At 45.1% G+C, this 23624-nt stretch overlaps 1 protein-coding gene across 1 annotated transcript; it reads right to left on the bottom strand.

The window, feature by feature from the left end:
- Nucleotides 1-18350: 18350 nt before the first annotated feature.
- On the bottom strand, nucleotides 18351-20835 carry LOC122791216 (calpain-5-like). Its single transcript, XM_044058900.1, has one exon. The coding sequence runs from the start codon at nucleotides 20675-20677 to the stop codon at nucleotides 18764-18766; it is 1914 nt and encodes a 637-aa protein (XP_043914835.1). The 5' UTR covers nucleotides 20678-20835; the 3' UTR covers nucleotides 18351-18763.
- Nucleotides 20836-23624: the final 2789 nt, after the last annotated feature.

Below are 23624 nucleotides of genomic sequence, written 5' to 3'. Positions count from 1 at the left end.
TTGCATGCATGCAGTGATACCATAGATATGCTACCAGAACATACTACTCCATTCTTTTATTGTTAAGAAGACTGACTTACCTTGTGCCTGCAGCAGTTGTGAGGATGGTGCTTGAGGGCTGCCTATGTCGGATGCATGCAGTACACTGCCTATACATGGTAAGGTACAGGTAGCGTGATGTGTGTGGCATCCATTTTACTATGTGTGTGAGTTGGAGAGAGGTGCCAGCCCCTGGGTCCCTACAGTTTCAGTTTGTGCCCTATGTATTGCCTCTTTGCCAAGGCCAGGGCATACTAGGCATGCTTCCATCTCTCTACAAGAGCAGGCTCAGGGGGTTCCCCCTCTGAGTGCCTCTGTGCCTTAGCAGTGTTGGGGTGCTGTGTGGCCCTTTCCCATGCTGTTTCTGCTGCAGCTGTTTCCGCAGGATAGTATTGTGTAGCATGGTACATACTATGAATATGTGTGCACATGTGGCTGGAGAGTACTGCAGGGCTTCACCAGATATGTCAAGGCAGTGGAACTATGACTTCAGCATCCCAAACACATCCTCTGTAATGATCCTGGTTTGTGTGTGTGCCTCATTATGGGGTTTTTGAGTACATGTGTGTGTATTTCTGATGGGTGTCATCATCCATGGCTCTAGTGCATAGCCAGCATCCCCCACCAGATGGCCACACGGGATGTCCCCCCTGGCAAATCCCTGGTACAGCTGTGAGGAATGCCAGATGAGGGAGCCGTGATAGCTTCCAGGGCTGCCAGCACACACATTAATGACAATGCCATTGGCATTGCACACAACCTGGCAGTTGATGGAGTGAAAGCCCTTGAGGTTTACATAGACCCTACCCTGTTCACCAGGTGGTGCTTTGATGTGGATGTGTGTGCAGTCTATGGCACCCAGTACCTTTGGGTAGCCTGCTACACTGTGGAAGAGGGGTATATTGCTGGTCCTCTCCTCAGGGGTGCTGGGAAAGTAAATATGCTGAGTGACATGTGGTAGCATGGCATCCAGGAACTGGTTGAGTACCCTGGATGCAGATGCCTGTGAGACCCCCATGATGTTCCAAGTAGGTCTTTGGAAAGTACCTGTAGCTAGTATTCTTAAGGCTGCACATACCTTGGTATCCACTGGTATGGGTTCTCCTCTGTTGGCACTGGGTCTGAGGTGAGGTCAGCACAGCTCAATGAGTTGCTGAAGTATGTCCCTGTCCACCCTGTAGCTCTCTGCTATCTCCAGATCATGTAGCCCCTGGTAGGTTACCCTGGGTCTGAACACTCATCTCCTCCTCCTCATTCTGGGGCAGTTGTCAGCATTATCTTCCTCACCATCCTCAGCCTCTAGCACATAACGATTTATCAAAGCAACAGCAGCCCCTAACATGTTGTCAGTTAAAATTCCCCCTTGTGTGTACACCAATGGTGCAGAGTTTGAGGGAAAAACTAGACTGAAAGGTGTTTGCATAGTTTATACAGTTGTGCTGCAGATGCTGCCTGTGTGATTGGCTGACTATGATACATTCCACCTTCCAGCTATATTATTTGTACTTGAGTGCCTTTATTCTGCTATTTTTCCTTATTTCTCTTCCCATTTCCGCCTTTCTAAGCCCCGCACCATGCACACCCAGTGCTCAAATGTAAACACTTCTACTGGTTTTTGTTGTTTTTTTTTCCCTTGTGTTTAAGCCCCGCAGCATGCCTCACAAACCCCTGCAGCTATAGTAAACAGTTTTGTGCAGAAAGGACCCTCCCAAGGATGTGAATATGCTCAGCATTTCATGAACTAGCTCAGACAAACCCTCTTGCTTAGTTGTGCTTATGTAAGCACAAATAGAGGCAGCAGAGCTCCAATGTGCTTACACCAAGCATGACACACCCCCTTTTCATATCAGCTGCTTCTCCTGCTTACACTGCAGCATTATAGCTCCTACACAGTTAAGTGCAGGTGGATATGGTCTCCCATTTTGCTATTCAATAAATTTAGCTCATTTGCATACCCCACTGCCTTAGGGGGTCTATATTAAAAAGACGAACGTTTACTTATCCGAACGCCTAAATGTCGGCCCGTCTTCATCGAACCGTGAAAACATCGATCGTCCAGAAGCACGAAAGCAGAAACATCGAATTGTCATGGTTGGCCTTCTGCGGTATAGCTCCATAAGGTAAGTGTGCGATAGTTACGGACCATAGGGTTAGGGTGCGAGTTAAGGTAAGTGTATAGATGGTAATGTATGTTAGATTTAGTGTAGGGTTTTGTTAAGTGTATGTGTGTGGATTATTTAGTTTGTTTGTGTTTAGCTTTTTAAGGTAAGTGTGCGATAGTTACGGACCTTAGGGTTAGGGTGCGGGTTAAGTTAAGTGCATACATGGTGGTGTATATGTAAGATTTAGTATAGGGTTGAAGTAGGGTTTAGTTTAAGGTTAGAAGTAGGGTTTTGGTTAGTGTATGTATGTGGTATATTTAGTTTGTTTGTGTAGGTAGTATGTAGCGGGTAGTGGGGTGGGACAAATATGACAGTTCAACTTTTTGAATTTCGTGGTTTAGGGCATTTGGTGTATATGCAGTTCGCAGAATATGTGTCAACGTTTAGGTATTTGGGTAAGTAAACTTTTGACTTTATAATATATACCCTACCTTAGTCCCTTGTTACACCACTACACTGGAGCCTATCTCCTTAGCAGCCTGTGTTACCTTTTATTGTTTTGGTTCTGCATGCTACCCACTATAATGGCAAAATGCAGGTTTCACTTAAAATTGTCTTTTTACATTTTTTTCATGTTTTCTAAATAATCTCGTTTGTGCACCGCTGCGCTATGCTTAAATGGCCAAAATTGGCCAAAAAAAAAAACTTTGATTTTCATAATTTTGCAACTGTTTTCTATGCCAAGAGAATTTTTTGGCAATTGGCATGCCTAATAATCATAATACATGCTTTACTTTGAGCTGTCATGCTCCCATTTTAATTTTTGCAAAAACTGTACACAGTAACTGAATACATTTCTGCAATGGACACTGCTCTGACTCAGATGCCTGCCTACTTACTAAATCACCAGAAAATTAGGTAATTAGCATTATTTAGTGGTGTCTATTTCAGAATAGTGCTGGCAGGCTAATGCACGCCCCCCCAGCCTTGTTTACTGAATCACACAGTTACCATATTCTGTGCAGAAGCTGCTACACTATTCTGACATGGAGATTTTCCTTTATTGAATCCTAGCCTAAGTCTTAAACATTTCTGTCATCTTCCCAAACTCTAAATTTTTGTTTTTATCTAAAAATTACTGAAATTCCCTATAAAAAGTGAAGCTCAGTATAACAAAATGACCTTTTGTTTCACATACCATATTTAACATGCCCTGTATAAATTTTGCTCTTTTGCAATACAGTTTTATGACATGTTATACAGAATCAATGATATTTTTTCTCACAGTTTATACATTCAGCAAGTGTTCTATATTTTTGCAAATATTGATCATAACACTGTATACATTTACAAAGGTAAACTTTATAATGTTTGCTAGTACCAAATAATGCTTTGTTACTTTTAATGTCACTGCTGGTTTGTTCAGACCAATGGCATAGTAATGTCCAGACTTTATCTGGTGTTTGATTTAAGTCTATTGCCACGGTATGTGGGCATTTTACTCTTAAGTCCATGATGGCATCCATGTTATTTCAGAAAGAGGCTTACCATATTTCAGAAATGGTTAACAGCTGATCAGGCTGTTGAATGAAACCAAAAGCTGGAATTTCTCTCTCTGTTAAAAATGATGGTGAAACATCTTGGAGCAGATGAGGAGATGAAATCTCAGCTTCACCAAAATTTGGAAGTAATAGATACTGCTAAGCTGGTCAATACCGACTGTATTGATGTTGGCATCAATGGGATAACCAAGTGTTTGTTGTAGTGGACTAGTACGAATATATTATAAAAGATTCAAATCTAGTCTGGCTCACCACTGTTAAAATAGCAGACAACATACCAAGACACTGTACAAGTGTATTCGTACTTCATATAATATTTATTAATATGACCCACCAAACTCTACTGTTGAGATATTAACATTTTCTTTATAACATGGAGAACTGGCAGATACACTGCACTTCCTCAAACGACTCTCAGTTCATGATCAAAATGCCCTCCCAACCAGTTGTTTTTAGTCATTTATACAGTCTAAGTAATTTCTGGGAATATTGTAGACCTCAGTAGTTTTCTGTTTCCTTATCAGTTTCTGAGAAGACCAGGGTGTACTCTTGTGACAAGATAGCCATTTCGTTTTGCACTGTTAGCCATTTCTCTTTGTTAGATCCATTCTGCTAATTTAGTCTTTGTATATATTTAGCTTGTCATGCTATTTCAGCAAGCTTGTATTATCATAGCCATCTGTTAGTAATGTTTTAAGAGCACAGCATATCTTGCTGTCCTGCAAACACATATTTTTGCTAGGCTAATCACACTTGTTTGCTGCATATTTTTTCTGCATACTTTGCAGGTTTTGTATCACACATTATTTCTAAAACTATCATGCTGTTACTATGAGGGAAACAGCTTTATTTTCATACAATATCTATTAACAGTGACCATCAAACAGTAGCAAACCACTTTGCAATTAAATCATGACAAAGGGCAAATTATTTATTTTATTTTATTTGTTTTCTGGAGTAGAGCACTGATCTCCATGGATATTTTTCAGACTCAGCCCGGGAGTGGTGTCTGGTTAAGTGACTTGCTCAGAGTCACACAGTTAGTCCCAGGGATAAAAATTCAAATGGGGATATTCCAGGGTGACTCCTTGTCACTGCTTTTGTTTTGTCTTGCCTTTAACCCATTAAGCTGTTAACTTAACAGATTAGGTCTTGGCTACAGTTTGGCTCTCAGAAAACAACCTTGCTATATTTCTCATCTATTTTTTGTGGATGAATTAAAACTGTATAGTTCATCAGATGAGGACTTGACAGCAAATCTGCAAGTGGTTAAAACTTTCTCAGATGGTATAAGAATGACATTTAGTCTTGATAAATGTGCAAAGGTAACAGGCAGGATTCACAAAGCCTCCGTGTAAGAGTTATAACTCTTACACGGAGGGTGATGTCAGCATGCTCTGCATATTCATGAGAGCATGCTGAATCACACCTAAGGCTAACACGGTCCATGGAAGACAGTAAGGGGGCGTGTCCATAGGCCGAGCCCTGCAAGCAGACACGCCCCCAGAAGAGTAAAATTGCCCAAAGTAAACACCCATGACAGAGGCCATGGAAATGTGAATAAACACAACACAACACATGCCCCCACAGACTATGAACATAAAATATATAAATGAACATGTTATATATTTTTTTTAATCGTAAAGATGTTTGCCCGTGAGTGCGCTCGTTTGCGCAGGTGTGCCTGTAGCTTAGCCACAGTTAGCAGTCAGTGGAAAAGGATATAAGAACTAAATAAGCAAAGTAAGCCAAGATGCAATAGCGTAGCGGTAGAGATGTCGGCTGAAGAGCAGGCATTCATAGTTTGAGCCCCCACAACACCAATTTTTATATCTAGTAAAATAAGCACGAAACAAGTCCCTGACAAACATGTACACATATAAAATCATAGTTCATGTATAATGTAATGAAATAGTCCATTTATTTTGAAGAAATGTGAGATAACAAAATAATAAAAGATGCCAGATGTGCCTATAGCTGAGCTACAGTTTAACAAGGTGAGTGCATCTGCCCATAGGGGAGCAGTGGTTTAACAGGTGCAAAATGAGTGCCCATAGGTGAGCAGTGTTTTAACATGCTGAAACTGTGTGCCCCTAGCTGAGCTGAGCGTAATATGTGTGCTGATAGCCATATGAGCCGTAAACCAGCATACCCCGTTTGCGCGGAGCTGCGCACCTCGCCAACACGCTAACCGACGGGCAACGTTGAGCAAGCTGTATCAAAACTGCCTTTACACAGACACACCCCTCAGCCTGTCTAGACAGTCATAAAAAATAAAAAGCAGTGGCCAGGTTCAAACCCAGGATACTATACACCATAGTCAAGGTACTGAACCACTAAGCCATGACAGCAGTGCCTCTAAATGCAGTAATAGCAAATATATAGGAAGGAATACAAAGTGGAGCATGACAAAGCAGGTTTTGTGAAGTTGATACAATTCCAAAATGGCCAATCACAGATATGTGCGGGAAAAATGGCCTATATAAGCCCCATAGGCAGGAATACACAGCATAAACGATTGTAGAACTGACTTGCAGCCAGAAAGACAGGAGTAGGTGAGGGTAGTTGCTTTCGAGCACAGAGGTGGGGCGTTGAGGAGTCCAGATACATGGTCTGACTCCTAGTCCACAATCATGAGGCCCAACTCATGCAGGGCCAGGTCCTGTGGGGAGCATATAGGGCTGAGGCATGGGACCGGTTGGCTCATGATCTCACCAGTGCCACAGGGATTCCAAGGACTGGTGAGCAGGTTCGTCACCACCATGCAGACCTGAAGAGACGCAAGCAGGACCAATTGAACCTTTGGATCCAGGAGGCCTGGCAAATGCCCAACGCCCCACTACTGAGTAAGTTACATGTAATTATGTATGTAAGAAATTAAACTAGCTGATATTATGGAGATGTGTATTCCAATATTACTTCATTTATATTACAGCTGCAGATGTCCGTTCTGCGAACTGCAGAGCCTATAGCGATAGGCTGGTGCGGTTGCGCCACCAGGCAGGTCAATAATCCTCTCCCAGTAACTGTAAAGAAATATAAAAGTATGACAGTTAGCAAATGAGTGCAGTGTAGTCACTAAGTAATAGAATGTGCAAGTAACAAGTGGAAGAGTGTTTGCAAGTATTGCTTGATTACAAAAGTGTGTTGCAGTCTGTAATCCAAACAGAAAAATTAAAATGTCTGAAATAAAGTCTGAAATAAAGATGCCCCACCTGTAATATAATAGTACACAACCTGCAGCAGGCTGAAAAGTACAGCTGCAGAAGATGAGCAAATCACATGTGTGAAATATACCTCTGTTGAAATACTGAAACATGACATAAGTGAGACTGCTGGAAAGGATTGTAATAACTTCAGGTAAAACATTTCAATAAAGCCTAGAAGTAAGTACCATCCTGAATAGTAAAATGAAAACAAGTGAGAGAGTGTGAGAAAGTGTCATGAATCCAACAATAAAGTAGTAATAACCCCTGAATAAAGTATACTGCAGTCAGTACAGAATGAAATGCATGTGAGAAGCAAAACCAAACAGCAAAATCAGTTCAAAGTGTTGCTGCAGCTGGAATGTGTATCCCAAAATCTGGATATGTTGCTCACAGTCTGCAATATGCAGATAGTATGATTGTCTGACATACCAAACATCCACAGTTGTCTATAGCTATATAAAGAAAATGTAGCAGGATGATGTAGCTGAACAAAGCTAGATATGAATGTGTATGAAAAACAATAAAATGTATATTGATGTAGCAGTAACAGTCCTATCACCAAGTTGAAGTAGTTATCATATAGGAAACTGTAGTTAGAACAGTAGTGTGTATATATGTGCAGCTATTAGAAATGTACAGCATATGTATTGGTATTCGAAGGTGTTAATATTATTTTCTTCACCCCACCCTATAACCACATATAACCCATTCCACGTGAAAATGGTATGTGCAATCACAATTAACACCCCTGGACAATTGTCCTGTTGGATCATAAATATTTGCATGTCCGTTGATGCATCTGCCCTGTTCATACATCCAAACCTGATGGCCTGTTGCCATCAATCAACTCTGCATGTTGTTGGACTGTGTATTGCTGTTCAAATTATGCATGTGTTATGCTCGCTGTTCAATGGTGTGAATATCTGGGTGTTTGGTTAATGGGAATACTAATGCATGCTGTTACAACTAATTGTGAATGGTATTATATGTCACTAACCCAAACTGTCATGACATAATGCAAAACATAGGACGACAGGGAAGGTGGGTTCCAGTGGACCCACCTCTCCCACCTCAGCTGGCGAGTGCACCTGGCACTAGTGCCCAGTCTGGACCCTCCTCTGGTGGCCCTGTGCCACCTGCAGGTGGAAGCGCTGCAGGGGATGGGGCTGTCCCCCCTCTGCAAGTGTGACCGGAGGAGAACCACCACTCACCCTCCATAGCGTCCGGACTGTGGTGCGTAGGGAGATCCAGGACTCTGTTCTTGGGCCCCTACGCCAGCTTGAGGCACAGGTGGCACAACTTACGGGCATGCCTGTTGCCCGGCCTACACAGCCCCCAGCACAGCCCCATCCTGGGCAGTGAAGGAACAGTGGCAACTGCCCATGGGTGGGGATATCAGTTCCACTGTTGCCATCTGTGGGCTCATGGGCTCTGGATATCCAAACCTCCGTCCCCGTCAATTGTGTAACCCCCCCACATGTGTCATACACCGCCCCTGTATGTGTCTTGTTTGTCTTGTCTGTTGACCTACCCAACCTACCTCCCCAGCTATACCAACTTCCTTCACCTGACATACCACTCTCACCTGAAAAAAAAAAAAAAGGGCACTCTGTACCCACAAAAAAATTACGCCCCATACATAGCTGCCCATTCCGCACACATGTCTGCTGGACATGGAAACTATCAATTACAATTGGCTGTACAACAAGTATTATTGTTGTCCTGACACCTCTCTCAGGGGTGGAAGGTTTCAAATGTCACACCAAATTACATACATATGCACAGCTGTTGCTGATGAAGAAATGGGCAGCTATGGGCCTTACCTACATCCCTCCTGCAAATCCCAAGCTTGTTTCCCTACTGTCTTACCCTCATTGTGACCCCTTTTTCACCACTTTCCTGTCTCCCCATTTTCATTTCTTTCAAAGAAAATAGCGCGGGTGTGCGCCAGAGTAAGCACTGTTTAGTGGTTGTAAGCGGGTGTGCGCATGTGTGCGCGGAGCTGAACGCCAGTGCGCATGCATGAGCTCCGTGCAAACCAGCGCTAACCCGGTTACAACTGCTTAAAAGTGCCTTAGTCACTCTGATTGACAGGTCCTCTAGTCATTTCAAAAGCAAAATAAAATCCCACTGTCAGTCCCAAACCCAGGAAACAGTAGTCTGCATAACCTACCACTAAGCCATGACTCTCATACAAGAACATTGTGCTAAAATAAATATATCATGTAATAGTAGGAATGAATGTAAAGGGAATATAGGATGTGTAGTACACAAAGCATGTCATTTAGAATTACTGTCAAAACTAGTGGATTTCCATAATAGTAGTGTGTGAACAGAAACAGCCATGCTATTTGGTAGCTAGTAGGTAATAATTTCAGTTAATGTACATATATAAATGTATGTATATTTATATATATATATATATATATATATATATATATATATATATATAGTTGTAGGTGTCAATGTGCATACACACTTACTACAGGGAACAGGAGAGAGGAATGGAGAAATGTGAATTTACAACACAGCCTGAATCATGAGAGAGATACTAACCTTTACACTCACAGAACAGTGTCCACAGCATACCAGCATGGTCCCCGCCCTTACAATCTGAAAGGGCAACACCTATCTCACATACCCTTTTATAGCACTGTCCTGAAATCACAGTGAGAACTGCAATCAGTACACAACTGGCTACATGCAATTAGCAAATGCTGGCTTACAGTTGGTGCAGAGGCCATCACATGGACCTATGCAGATACCTACAAAAGCATCCTGTACTAACACTCCACACATGCAATACGTTCATTGCACTGTCTGGAAGAGGACAGAGGGAGAGAGACAGACAGAGACAGAGACAGAGAGTGAGAAAAAAAAAGTACACATGCTACACACTGAGTCTAAGCTGTCAGCAGTGACAGTAGCAAGCCGTGCCAGCAGCAGCAGGAAGCAGAAGTAGTGGTAATGCAACCAGCTGCGACAAACACAGGTAATGTAAAGTAGCAGGTTAATAGTCTGCATACTGTGAACCCTACAAATGTGTCATAGGTCTGTATCTATAGGTATGTCCATGTGATATGTTGTGTGTACGTAGTTCCACCAAAAGGGGATGACTATACATTACATGTCAGTCAGTGTCAGGCCATGATCCTGGCAGCAGTTGTCTGTGCGTTGCCCTCATCAATGGCTGTAGTGACTGTTTTGAAAGGTCAGCCAGGTTCAAAAGGCAGGATCAGTCCATCACAAAGGCAAACTGGCCGGGAACAAGTGTCTGCAGGTACCCAATATCGCTGTATATGCGTCCCATACTGAATAATTCCATAGCTTAGCAGACCAGGCCGGTTATGCTTATCATGTGGTAGTTCCCAGGGTCAGTAGAGGTGCCCCCTTAGTGGTGTGGGACCACTGTTGCTGTATGCCAGTGTCCAGGTACATATCCTGTAGTACGGCCAAGGTTAAATATCAGTCTTATATGCGTTTGTATGTCCTCTTGAAGTGCACATAGCACACATCCAGAGATACCATCAGGTCACAGTGATGCTGTGTGTTCTGCTTTGCTGAGGGTGGCCCTCACCTGGACATGTGAGATGATAGGGAGGTTACATTCAGCTGTGATAAGTATTTCAACTTGTGGGGGAGAAGGAGGGGGGATACGTGCACCGAACCTGTCTGCAAGAATGTTGCCAATATCTGTGTGTTCGGTGAATGTTAAGTAGGTGTGTATTAACTCAGAGCATATCTGAGGCATTTGGTCCATATGTGTAACATAACTGAAGAAGGCCTTGTGGTTATCTACAGTGTTTGTGGCCATTTCCCTCCCAGAGTAGGCCGTGGCCGTTGTTATGAGAGACCGTAGCATATTACCAGTGCTGACCACAGATGCCTTCCCTTAATGTGAATCTGCTCTGTCCTGCAGTAGTCTCCTGCTATTGTTATACAATCTGCCTCTGGCTGGGGTCCACCAGACAGGATGCCTAACCTTTGTGCATAGGGTCTGGGTTAGAAATGTGTGTGCAAGTTCCATGCAATCTGTGGGATGTCCGTGGTAAGCATTCGCAAAGGGGTCAGCAGTGTGGGTTGTGGCTTCCACTGGCCCAGTGTGCTGCATGGATACCATCTCAGTCCTAACAAGTGAATAACTGTCTAATCACATACATATCAAAGTAGTCTACTATGCTGGTGGTGGTGGTGGGATATGTATATCCAGGCCGAGTAACTTGTGTCCACATCACACTAGTGGATGGCGTTCCACATACAGTACCTTGGTATGAACCCCCAGAGTGAGGTTGTGCATTGGACCTGTCACAGTGTGCTGACCGATGGGGCATGCTACTATGTTGTATGGAATGTGGCAGGTATTGTTGCACAGGTGTTGGCTGAGCACTGATATCTGGCCATGTACTTGTGTATCCACCACGAGACACACACAATCAACATATGGGAGTAGTAGTATATCACTACACTTGAGTATCATGTATAGTATGCGTGCCGTATATTGCTGACATAGTCTGCTGATATCCTGTTTGTGTTCTCTTCCAGGGAGATGGCGCATCAGCGTAATCCTGCCTACTCTGCAGTGGAAGATGAGGAGATACACCAGAGCCTGGTGCAGGAGTATGACATACTGTTTTCCCGCACCAGCCAGAATCAGCAGGAGAGGGCTGCACTGTGGCAAGACCTTGTCCGTAGGGTAAATGACATTGGCACGCATAATAGGACATATGAGCAGGTACGACATCACTGCAGTGATTTAATCAGAAATGTCCGTCAGCGTGTGTCGGAGATCCACAGGCAACAGGTTGCCACAGGAGGTGGGGTGGCCACACATCCCCCCCTCACCAGACTGGAGGGGCTACTCCTAAGTGTTGTGGCTCCAGCCCCAGAACAGCAACAGCAATACACCTGCATCATGATGGAGGCTGGATCCACACAGCAGCACGACATGGAGCGTGCAGTTAATATGCCATATGTACACTTGACTGTTCTGTACACTGTTAGTTTATGCATGTGTAAGGTGTGTCCGTGGTATGTAGCTGTCAACATAGTATGTAATTGTGCATGTGTGATATTGGCAATATCAGCAGCTGACGTGTGAAAGGCAACTGGTGTACTACTGCACTGTATCATATGTAGTATCAATGGCACAGTTGTGCCCACTGGCATTAATCTCCTCATTTCTGCAGGTCCCTCCGGGGTTACAGCAAGGCAGGCCATCCATGCTGGTGAGTGTGTTTAACAATACCTATAATAGTCCTGATAGTGCTAGTAATACTAGTGTAACTCAGTAGTGCTCTGTGTGTATACTGCAGAGTGTGCATGTGTGCAGGTGTGCCTGTGTCCACGTGTGCATGTGTGCATGTGTGCATGTGTGCCTGTGTCCACGTGTGCATGTGTGCATGTGTGCCTGTGTCCACGTGTGCATGTGTGCATGTGTCCACGTGTGCATGTGTGCATGTGTGCATGTGTACACATGTCCACGTGCGCATGTGTGCCTGTGTGCACGTGTGCACGTGTGCATGTGTGCATGTGTGCATGTGTCCACATGTGCATGTGTGCATGTGTGCCTGTGTCCACGTGTGCATGTGTGCATAAGTGCATCACTGGTAACATTGTGTGGACACTGTAAACTGTGTTTCCTGTCTTCCTCCCACAGGTTCTGGTGCTGCTCTGGTGTCCTGCAGCAGGGAACCTGAATCTGGTGCCACAGGTACTGGTAATGATGATATCTGTGTAATGGTACAGGAAGGTGTGTCAGGGTCCGCCATTGATCAGCCAATTGACAGTACACAGCTGTCAACCCCATCATTGCGCACAGTCATCCTGCCAGTACATCCTTTGTCACCATTGTCCCTAGGTGATGGACAGGATACAGTGGGCATTGACCAGGGTAATGCGGTATCTGTGGCACATGCTTCCCCACACAGCAGCCATGGGCAGGGTCCTGCGATGGTACCACACAGACAGTTGCCCATGGGTTCTCGTGGGAGCATCCGTGGGCGTACTGCCTCTGGCAGACGTACCCAAAGAGGTCTGTCAACCTCAGCTATGTTTTGGACTGTCATGCAGGCACAGTCGCATATGGAAAGGTACACCAGACAGGGTCTGAGGGAGCTGAGAGCATGTCGTACAGCCATAACTGACAGTATGCGTGACATCGCGGATGCTATCCATAATTTCACCGATGTCATAGACAGACCTTGTGGGGACATATTACAGCAGTTCCACAACCAAATGTCCATGAGCCAGGGCAATGGTGGGTGGTTGCGGCATCGACGTGGCCATATGCCAGCAACAGCAGCAGCTGGCAGTCGGCGTGGATGACAACAGGCCCGTGCACGCCCCCATAGTGACAGCAGCAACCCCTGCAATGCTGGGTCTGTGCTGTCATCGGAACGCCCCAGGAGACCACGTGCACGTGGCTCTGGACAGTCCCAACAGGGACCTGTGTCCAGTCAACACACTCCCGCTCTGATGACAGTACCCAGTCTGGTTTAGTACTGGATATGGTCCGTAGCACCCCTGCCAGGCACAGGTACCGTGTCCGTGCCCACAGACACTGATCTGTATGACCTGCCAGGTGCAGTCTGTGGCTGTCCACAAACCCCTGTATATGGCAGCCATGAGGTGGAACTGTGTGCGTGCATACACACATGCAAAATGTTAACACCTAGGGCTACCACATACACGCACACACTGCACCAACAGTGCCCCACCCTGTACTGCTGTCCCTCACCAACACACATACACACACATGTCAATTGGTGGTATCAGTGGCAGACTCAGGCATACCTAATTCACACCCTGTGCATATGATGACACTGTGCCACCTCCTGCAATCTCCAACATCATTGCGGGAACAGGTAAACATGTTGTTGATGCACAGGGTGACTACATAGAAGTGTATTAGTAGTATCATGTTGGTAACAGTACAGTGTGCTGATATGACTGTGTGTATATCCCAGCATGCCTGATGCAGTAACCGTACAACTGTCCTGAATTGTTATCTGCACCCATAGTACGTACCAAAGTGTAACAGCTGCACATTATTGCATGCCGGTGGTAAGGATGTCAACAGATAGCCACATACATGCGTAGCACAGGGGGGAAGCTAATGCAAGTAGTGATATGCAATGATGGACATGTACAGTAATGGTGTCAAGTTGCCCACAACGACTATGCAATGCGGATTATTTGCGCATGTTGATATGTGTGCAGTACCAATGTAATCAAAATCACAATTAACTATGACATAATATCAGTTCTACCATGGGCATCTGCGCTGTGCATTCCTGGGTACATGTTGATAGTGCCTACATATTTGCACTGTTACCTACTGTTAGTGTTACCCCTTCTTTGTTGTACAATGGACTACTTCCAGCCCTGCTTACTGTAGCTTTGTTTGCATGCATGTTCACTTGGGGTTCCCTGGAACACTGCTTCCACCTGCAATGCAGAGTTACAGTGCTTCTGTGGACTCCTAGTGACATCTGCATAGCGTACACGTATGTCAAGTTTACACATGACAGAACGTCACTATCTGTCCTGTTCGCATGGACGTTGCCTGTGACACATTGCACATGTCTTACCTGGCATTTACCCACGTGTGCAGTCATATATGCCAGTGATATGGAACAGTAGCAGTACACCCACACATACACACCTTCAGTATGTTGTTCCCCATTGGCCCTATGTGTTGGTACTCACCATGGCAATCACACTACTAGGGTAGCATGTGCAAAGGTAACCTGTGAATCACCTCTATGGTCCAGTTGTGGTTTATGTGAGTCATGTGGCAATGTCACAGCTGCCACATGTATGCAGTCAACCATCACCCTTGGCCAAGAACGTACAACACATGTGTGGGATGCCACCACATAGCCAATCTGGGGACTGAGCACTCTGAACCCAGTAATGCCATGCCCTGTCAGGTGGCATGTCATACTACAGTGACTACAATACCAGTCAGACATAGACATGCACTGACAGCAAGCTGAACACACTGGGGCATACGTGGGGACTCAGAATAGCATCCTGCCTGAGCATCACACACCTCTGCAGCTGGCACACAGGCATATGTTACGTCGGAACAGAGCATGTGCCACACATGGCACACACATCCCGTGTGCCACACACTCACAGCCTGTAGGGCTACACAACACACCTGCTACAGATGTGTCAGGTACCTGTCTTGGCCGCTGCAGTGGGGTCCCGCTCAACAGGCTGTACATGGTGAAAGTCACAGTTATATGCCTCAGGGGCACTATGGTCCACCACAAAACACATGCATACAGGTCAGTCAGAGGCATGGACACATATGACTCAGTCATTGACCATGCCACTATGGATGACCTGAGACATACCTCCCTGGACTACATGATAGAGAACATAGAAGGGATCTCTCAGCATGTGGCATGGGCCAGTATGAGCCTGATCTTGGTTGCCATCATACCCTCACCAGGTATGCTACCACTATATGTAGGAAGGGTGTTGTATGTCTACATTCTGCTCAGTCTCCAATGTCATTCATAGGGTGTCTGCTGGCTGTTAACGTATGCTTACATGCTAGGGAAGCCACAATGATGTGCAAGGGGCAGCTTGCACGTGACACCCATGGCCCAATGTATATTGGCGAAGCTCCTTGATACACACATACTGCCTTATGCTGCAGGACATGGATTACATAGCCACCTCCGCTGGTATCATGCAGGTTAGTACACTAACAGTGTTGCTACACAACACCAGCAGTGTACACCGCAAGATGCATGCACTGGACACTGTCCTCAGCACGGTGAACTTCAATGTCTGTGCAGTACCAGAGTCCTGATTCATGGCTCACAGGTGCAACCCATCACTGCCAGGTTATGCCTCATACCATGCCTGTCGTCCCCTACACATGTAACACACATGGACAGGGGGGTGGTATCCCAAGGCACCACAGATACACACACCTCCAGGTTGTTGGCACAGCACAAAGCATCAGGGCCTATTCATGTGCAGGTAACAGTGTGTCAGACTGCCGTCTGGTTCATAGCCTGGCACACACAACCCCCCATACACAGGAAAACCACCTATCCTCCATAACAACACTGGCAATATGACAGTCTCAAGAACTGTCTTTATATGTCTGGTCGCATCCAGCCAAACATTGTGAGTGAGCATTACTGTAGCTACAACACACTAGTTGAAGGGTTCCCAGCATGTGGTCACTGAATTGCAGTGGAATGACATGTTACCACTCCCACAGCAGGTGGGAACATGCAGCACCTGTACATCGACTACATGTAGACTATATGGCCCAGACCAGATGTGTATCCCCTGCTGTAGGTATTTTACCATATACACCCACACTGTATAGACACATACCGCGTGTGGCCCTGCACAGTAAGACACAGTCATATTGTTATGCATTGCAAATACCATTTATCCACTCGAGGCATGTGTCAGACATGGTAACTACTGCAGGTCACAGGTATTTATGTGTATGTGTCACACACATACATCATGTGTGCAATGCCATTGCTGGTTTAGGCAATGGCATGCATTGTTATGCACAAAGACCCACACAAGATCATAATGTGTGACACAACCACACGTGGCAGTTGTGGGTTACCAAAACATACCTATCTGTACTCTGACAATGGTAATAGACCCAGTAGCAGAGCGCACTATTGGCATTACTGGCCAACTAGCCCTGTTTGGCTGTGCTGATAGTGTGGTGACATCCCCTGTGTTTACTGGGGGAATATGCAGCATCTGGTGTATTGTAGTATTTGCCAAAAGGATCTGTTCTCTCACACTTTATTTATTATTTATTTATTTATTTAACATTTGTTGACCGGGAATGTCCGACTAGGTTCCACAGAGCCTGTTTTCAGCGGAGGCCCGGGGAGAAATGCTCCAGATGCATGTCTTTGGAATGTGGGAGGAAACGAGTACCCGGAGGAAACCCACAACACAGGAGAACATGCAAACTCCACAGAAGGCACCCCAGCCGAGAATCGAACCGTGAACCTCTTGCTGTGAGGCGACAATTAACCGCTGCACCACTGTGTAAGTAATAAACCTATACAAGAAATACAATTTATAGTGAAGGAGTATTCTGGCCTAAAATGTCTAATTCCATGAAATTCCCATGTTTTCTCAATAAATCAGTCCAAGCTCAGAATTTACCATTATTTTTTTCCAGGAAAAATCAGTGTAGTTGATAAAAATGGCTACTTAAAGCAATCAAAGGGTTTGAACATTATATCCTTCAACTCCTGTGGCAATGACTGGGAGGGTACCAAAGCAGAACTCAAACTGTGGCAACAAAAAGCTTGTAGCCTCATTCTTAGCTTTAGAAGTACATGATGGAAGAAAGCAGTTACTAAGCATTGTCTATGCCGAATACTCAGAATTGGCTCTATGACAGGGATAAAGCCTGACAGTGTCCCAAATGACCCAGGAACGATTAGCTGACCTGGTGCTGGAGGACCCTCTTGGGTAGAACAGAGAGGATGAGTTTGTTCATTACCAAGTGCTGGTGGAGGGGTATATGCCTGGTAGCACGCCTTCCTTCCGAGCTCCTCCATACTGACCGTAGACACAGCTCAGGTGCTTGCCTCAAGTAGAGCAGGGTATCTCTAGGCCTATGTTATCTACAGAAGTGAGTGACAGTCCAACACAATTGCCCACTGCATAGTCAACTTCAGATGAGATCACAGGGAAATGACAGGCTCAAAGCAAACGGCCAAATCCTTGCTAGGATGGTGGCATTATAAATGTTGCACCTGACAGTCATCTATACTGGAATTAATGTGCTGTGGGGCTCTCACCCACTGATGCAAGAACAGGACAGTAGAATGGCTGGACAGTAGGGGCTTTATGATCATAGAGGGACTGCACCAAGAAAAATAAAAATAAATGAATATGGAATATTTTCACAATGTAGGGATAGACATGGGAAGTGTGGAACTTCAAACTGCTGCTATACCACACAAAACTGCATACATTCTTAGACATCCAGGCTGTATGCCACTATACATTTCTTTTCATTCTGTGACTTACCAGTGCATTACGACCTTTTGTCAGGCAAGGTGATTGTACCCAGTTATTTATTGTTATGAAAAACGATACAAAATTTAATACAGAAACAGTACTTAAGGTACTGAGATCCTGGGGAGAAAAAGTTCAAATGATCTGTGAATTCTTCTACTTTAAACTCCAACTTGGCTAATTACAAGACTCCATCGGTAGCTCTCTACAGAAACTTTTTCTGCTACTGCAAGCCAGTCATAAACTCATTTCTAGCTTAAGACTCCCACATGAATGAGAAATTATGACAAGGTAACAGACTCCACTTGTATGAAAAGGATCTTTCAGGCACATATTCTAATGCTATCATATACATTATATATTTTTTAACATATATTTATAAATATAAACTACACATGCACTACCTAAAACTGATTTTTAATTATAATGTTAAGAAAAAAGTACATTTAAGACAGTAAACTTAAGAAATACATTGGTACTATATCAGCAGACATTCTGAACAATGCCAGCAAGGTCTGTGATTGTGTGAAACAAGTTGAATGGCACATTAAATTTCATGACAAAACCTTCAGTGGGTAAACATTCACACTTCCCATATAGGCATTACATATCTTAGAAAACTGCAATTATATCTACTCAAGAAAATTATGCCCTGTTTTGATTAAGAGTCATTCTGGTCCCTAAAGGCACCTTTTTTGGCAGAAACGTAAACACAGTAGTGGGTCATCTTTAATGACCTTTCAAAGGTACATGCTGAGTTTGTACACAGTATAGAATAAATGGCACAGGAGCAGTAGGAAATATCCCTGAGTGCTTAAATGTGGGTGAGGACATCACGGGTCACAATCTTCAATTGGACTATCCCTGGAAGCTCGTTGGAATCTCTGCTGCCCTTGTCTCGAAGATGAAATGACTGCTCTTGTTCACCAGGGCCAGCTGGAAGAGTCACCTGACCCATGAATGAATCATTCAAGACATTGTTATTCCATACCTGAATATAGACAAGGTCATTTGGTTTCTTCCTGTAGAAGATAGCTTTGGTATCAAAATCTGGATTAAGGCTGTCTTTGTGAATTGTCGATCGCACCTTCTGTCCTTCACATGAAATGATCACATAAGGGTCTGCAGCTCCATCAGAGTCCTGTTTTGCTAAACCAGCAGCCGCAATAACATGGACTTGAGTCACAAGTTTTGGATAACCACATAAGCCAGTCCAGCATGTCTGAGGAGGTTCATCCAACGTCAGTTCTCTGCAACCTGATGCTATGTCAGTGAAGACTCTGAGAAGGAATTCACCCTCAAGTCCCGCATTAAAAGTAGTGGGTACAATGACATATCGCCCTTCTTTCAAGTCTATTCTCAGAAAGACACAGCGAGAGTTGATGTAAATGGAACTCGCCACCTTCTGTTGCATGCTGTGCATCCGGTACTCCCTGTTCAGTTCAACCTTGTGGATGTCGAAACCCATAGCCAGGTTTTCCTTCTTCCCCAGCTTACGAGAGATTCGATGATCCTTCTGTTGCAGGCAAATCAAAACTTCATCTTCAGGCTTCTTCACATCAAATACAAACTGTGGATTCTGTAGGTAAGTTCCTTTATTGTTGATGCATCCTCCACTCCGACAGAGTAAAGGGTCCTCATGCTTGCGCCACTGTCCATGTAGCACTGCTTCTTCCCACGTCTTGTGAATGCTGAGGTAGGACGTGTTTATTAAACGACACAGAATCAAGTCTGTGTAGTACTTGCAAAAATCTTCAAATGTCATCCAAAATTCACCATCATCCTCCACCGTCACACCGATCTTCTCTCTCTCACTTTTGCTCACTTTTTGCCACTCCTCAGAACCATCACTCCAAGGTCCATTCCATTCCTTCTCTCCCCAGGGGTTCCTCATCCTGATCATAAAAAGCTTTTCAGACTTGAAGAATGCAACCAGTCCATGGCCAAGTCGGACCTTGCGGACATCGGTGACAGCATATGCATGACCTTTCACAAGGCCACAGCCAAGCCGGGCTTCCATATCAGCAGATGAATGAGCACGTATAGAACAGCTGATGAGTCCTCCTCTTTGATGGACCTTCAAGACTCTCTCAAAGAAAGCATTTCGTTTCTCTTCATCAGTGGCGTAATTCCCTTCCTCAAGTTCTACTGGTTCACAGACACCGCCAGTAAAATCCACCAAAGCATCAGCAGTGTTCCCTCCATCCAGGGCTTCATAACAACCTACCAACTTAGCATACGCCTTCTCCAGCAGGGCACTCCAGAACTCGTTCCGATCATTTGAGTGACAGTAGATTAGTTGGCTGCCAATTGCTGGAAGTCTGTCATCTACCACAATATCCACCCAGTCCCCGAACCGCCAAAACCGGAAATGGAACATTCCGGCATAGTCCTCTGGTTTTTCATCATCCCATTCTTGTTCCTTCCAATCTGGGACCACCTTATTCCACAGTGCCTCTCTGGAGGCCAAGCTAGAGCTGGCTGCCACAAACCAACAGTTTCCCACTTGCCCCTGATGGAGGTCATGGCTGCTGATTCCATTTACAACAAGATGGGGATTTTCACAGATTTCCTTGGGTCGCTTCCACTGGATTCCAGATAATCTTGCGGTTGACTTATAATACAGTGACTCATCTGTGGGTGGGAAGAGTGGATCCTCAAAAAGCACCTTCTGCCTTTGGCACTCTTTCTTCAGAGAATAATAATTTTGGTTTTCAAACAACTTCATCCTTCAGGAGTGACAGATATGCACTTGCCCTGCTTCCACAAAGCCTCTCCGGTGGATCAATACGGGGTCCTTAGCCCAACAGCTAATCACGCTTATAATAAAACTTCCAATTAAGCACACGCGCCTGATAACACTGCAGCTGCAACCACTATCACCGAATCCTCACGCCTTGTGTACATTTACCTTGCATTTACACACACCCTACTACCCCCACACACACACTTGCAGGATTCATACCCCTACCTAACTAAGTCATGACACGTGAAAGAGACACATTAGCGAAGCGCACTATTCGGATTACTAGATGGTTCCTCTTCTCTGGCTGTACTTATAGGGTGCTGACATCATCAGCGTTTTGAAAGGGTAATGTGCATCAGGTAGTGTGATCTCCTGATTGCCAAAACTAACATGTTTTTCATACAGAATTGCACACACACAAACTCCCCACATCCAAACACTTGCCACTTGCAGGTTTCAACCCCCTACCTAACTATGTTATGACACTTGAGGGTGGGAGGATGGTATAATGGTTAAGGTGTTTGCCTTACAAATAGAAGGTGCAGGGTTTGATTCTCACATGGGGTAAGTGGTTAGGCTTAAAATGGCCTGCAAAGGCAGTTAGCCTAGTACCAACCTATAATCAGCACTAAAAAATTGAGAGCGACGCTGTAGCAGATTGCGCTATTCGGATTACTGGTAGATGTCTCTTCTCCAGCTGTATGTATAGGGTGCTGACATCATCACTGTTTGGAAAGGGTAATGTGCATCATGTAGTGTGATCTCCTGATTGCAAAAAAGCACATGTTTTTCATACAGAATTGTACACACACAAAGTCCCCACATCCAAACACACACACATGCCATTTGTAGGTTTCAAACTCCTACCTAACTATATTATGACACTCGAGAGAGACGCATTAGCAGAGTGCGCTATTCAAATTACTGGGAGGTTTCCCTTCTCCTGCTGTAATTATAGGGTGCTGACATCATCCGTGCTGAGATAGGGGAATGTGCATCCTGTAGAGTTGCTTTCACAGTTGCCAGAAGGGACATCTCCCTCACACAGACTTGCACACACACTAACCCCCCTCCACACACACACTGGGCAGTTGCAGGATTCAACCCCCTACCTAACTATGTTATGACACTCGTGACAGATGCATTAGCAGAGCGAGCTATTCGAATTACTGGGATGTTTCTCTTCTCCTGCTGTACTTATAGGGTGCTGACATCATCCGTGCTGAGATAGGGGAATGTGCATCCTGTAGAGTGCTTTCACAGTTGCCAAAAGGGACATCGCCCTCACACAGACTTGCACACACACTAACCCCCCTCCACACACACTGGGCAGTTGCAGGATTCAAACCCCTACCTAACTATGTTATGACATTCGTGACAGACACATTAGCAGAGTGCGCTATTTGAATTACTGGGAGGTTTCCCTTCTCCTGTTGTACTTATAGGGTGCTGACATCATCCGTGCTGAGATAGGGGAATGTGCATCCTGTAGAGTGCTTTCACAGTTGCCAAAAGTGACATCTCTCTCACACAGACTTGCACACACACTAACCCCCCTCCACACACACTGGGCAGTTGCAGGATTCAAACCCCTACCTAACTATGCTATGACACTCGTGACAGATGCATTTGCAGAGCGCACTATTTGAATTACTGGGAGGTTTCCCTTCTCCTGCTGTACTTACAGGGTACTGACATCATCCGTGCTGAGATAGGGGAATGTGCATCCTGTAGCGTGCTTTCACAGTTGCCAAAAGGGACATCTCCCTCACGCAGACTTGCACACACACTAACCCCCTCCACACACACTGGGCAGTTGCAGGATTCAAACCCCTACCTAACTATGTTATGACACTCATGACAGATGCATTAGCAGAGCGCGTTAACCGAATTATTGAGAGGTTTCCCTTCTCCTGCTGTACTTATAGGGTGCTGACATCATCCGTGCTGAGACAGGGGAATGTGCATCCTGTAGAGTGCTTTCACAGTTGCCAAAAGGGACATCTCCCTCACACAGACTTGCACACACACTAACCCTCCTCCACACACACTGGGCAGTTGCAGGATTCAAACCCCTACCTACCTATATTATGACACTTGAGGGAGACGCATTAGTAGAGCACGCTAACCGAATTAGTGGGCATCTGGTCTGCACCTGCAGTATTTATAGGGTGCTGACATCTTTATTTCTGCAGAGGTTGTACATCTAGTACTACCTGTCAGGTGGGGGATAGCATATATATGCATTTGCAGCCACCTACGTCAGGGTCAGATATGCACATCGCACTGGCAGGTTATGTTCTATACCATGCTTCATGACCACAGGACCTGTAACACACAACACAACCAGTCCAGAACACCACACCCACATCCAGGACACACACTTAGCTTCCCTGGGAACAGTGCCGGGATATGCATGTGTTCACATACACCATTCAAGTTGTTAACATCAGGTACAGGCATATTGTGTGTGAGAACTACTCAGGCCTCTACCACTTTACCCTACAGCCACTACAATTTGTGGGTCCATGTGCTATGGCAGAACCACACACCACAGCCACATGGGGGAGTACATATTGCACCTGTCCATCTGCAACATGGGTTCTCACTGTTCCACACCAGAGGTAGACCACCATTGTTGATATCTGACCATACCCACCTTTCCCTGGACATCCATATCCCATCTCCACCCCCAGGCAAGGTTGTCACTGTACACAAACTGTATTTAGCACTAGCAGACTCTACACTTGTGAAGACTGGGGTGGACGACTTCAAAGGACCCTTCTGGGGGACTATACTGGCCACTCAGCATAATCCTTGACAATTGCATTCTATGAGCATGTGTATGGTTTGCATTGATCATGCTATCCCACATATACCCATGACTGCTCCACAACAAGACACCTGTCAGGTGTACACCAGCCATATA

Source organism: Protopterus annectens, chromosome 1.part2 (genome assembly GCF_019279795.1).
Source record: "Protopterus annectens isolate FY-2018-M chromosome 1.part2, PAN1.0, whole genome shotgun sequence".
NCBI classification, from domain to species: Eukaryota; Metazoa; Chordata; order Ceratodontiformes; family Protopteridae; genus Protopterus; species Protopterus annectens.
Note: the sequence above shows the minus strand (reverse complement) of the source record. Positions and strands in the feature narration are given on the sequence as shown.

Excerpts from the sequence above, each read along its gene's own strand:
- LOC122791216 (XM_044058900.1), bottom strand. The coding sequence starts at position 20,677 with ATGAAGTTGTTTGAAAACCAAAATTATTATTCTCTGAAGAAAGAGTGC.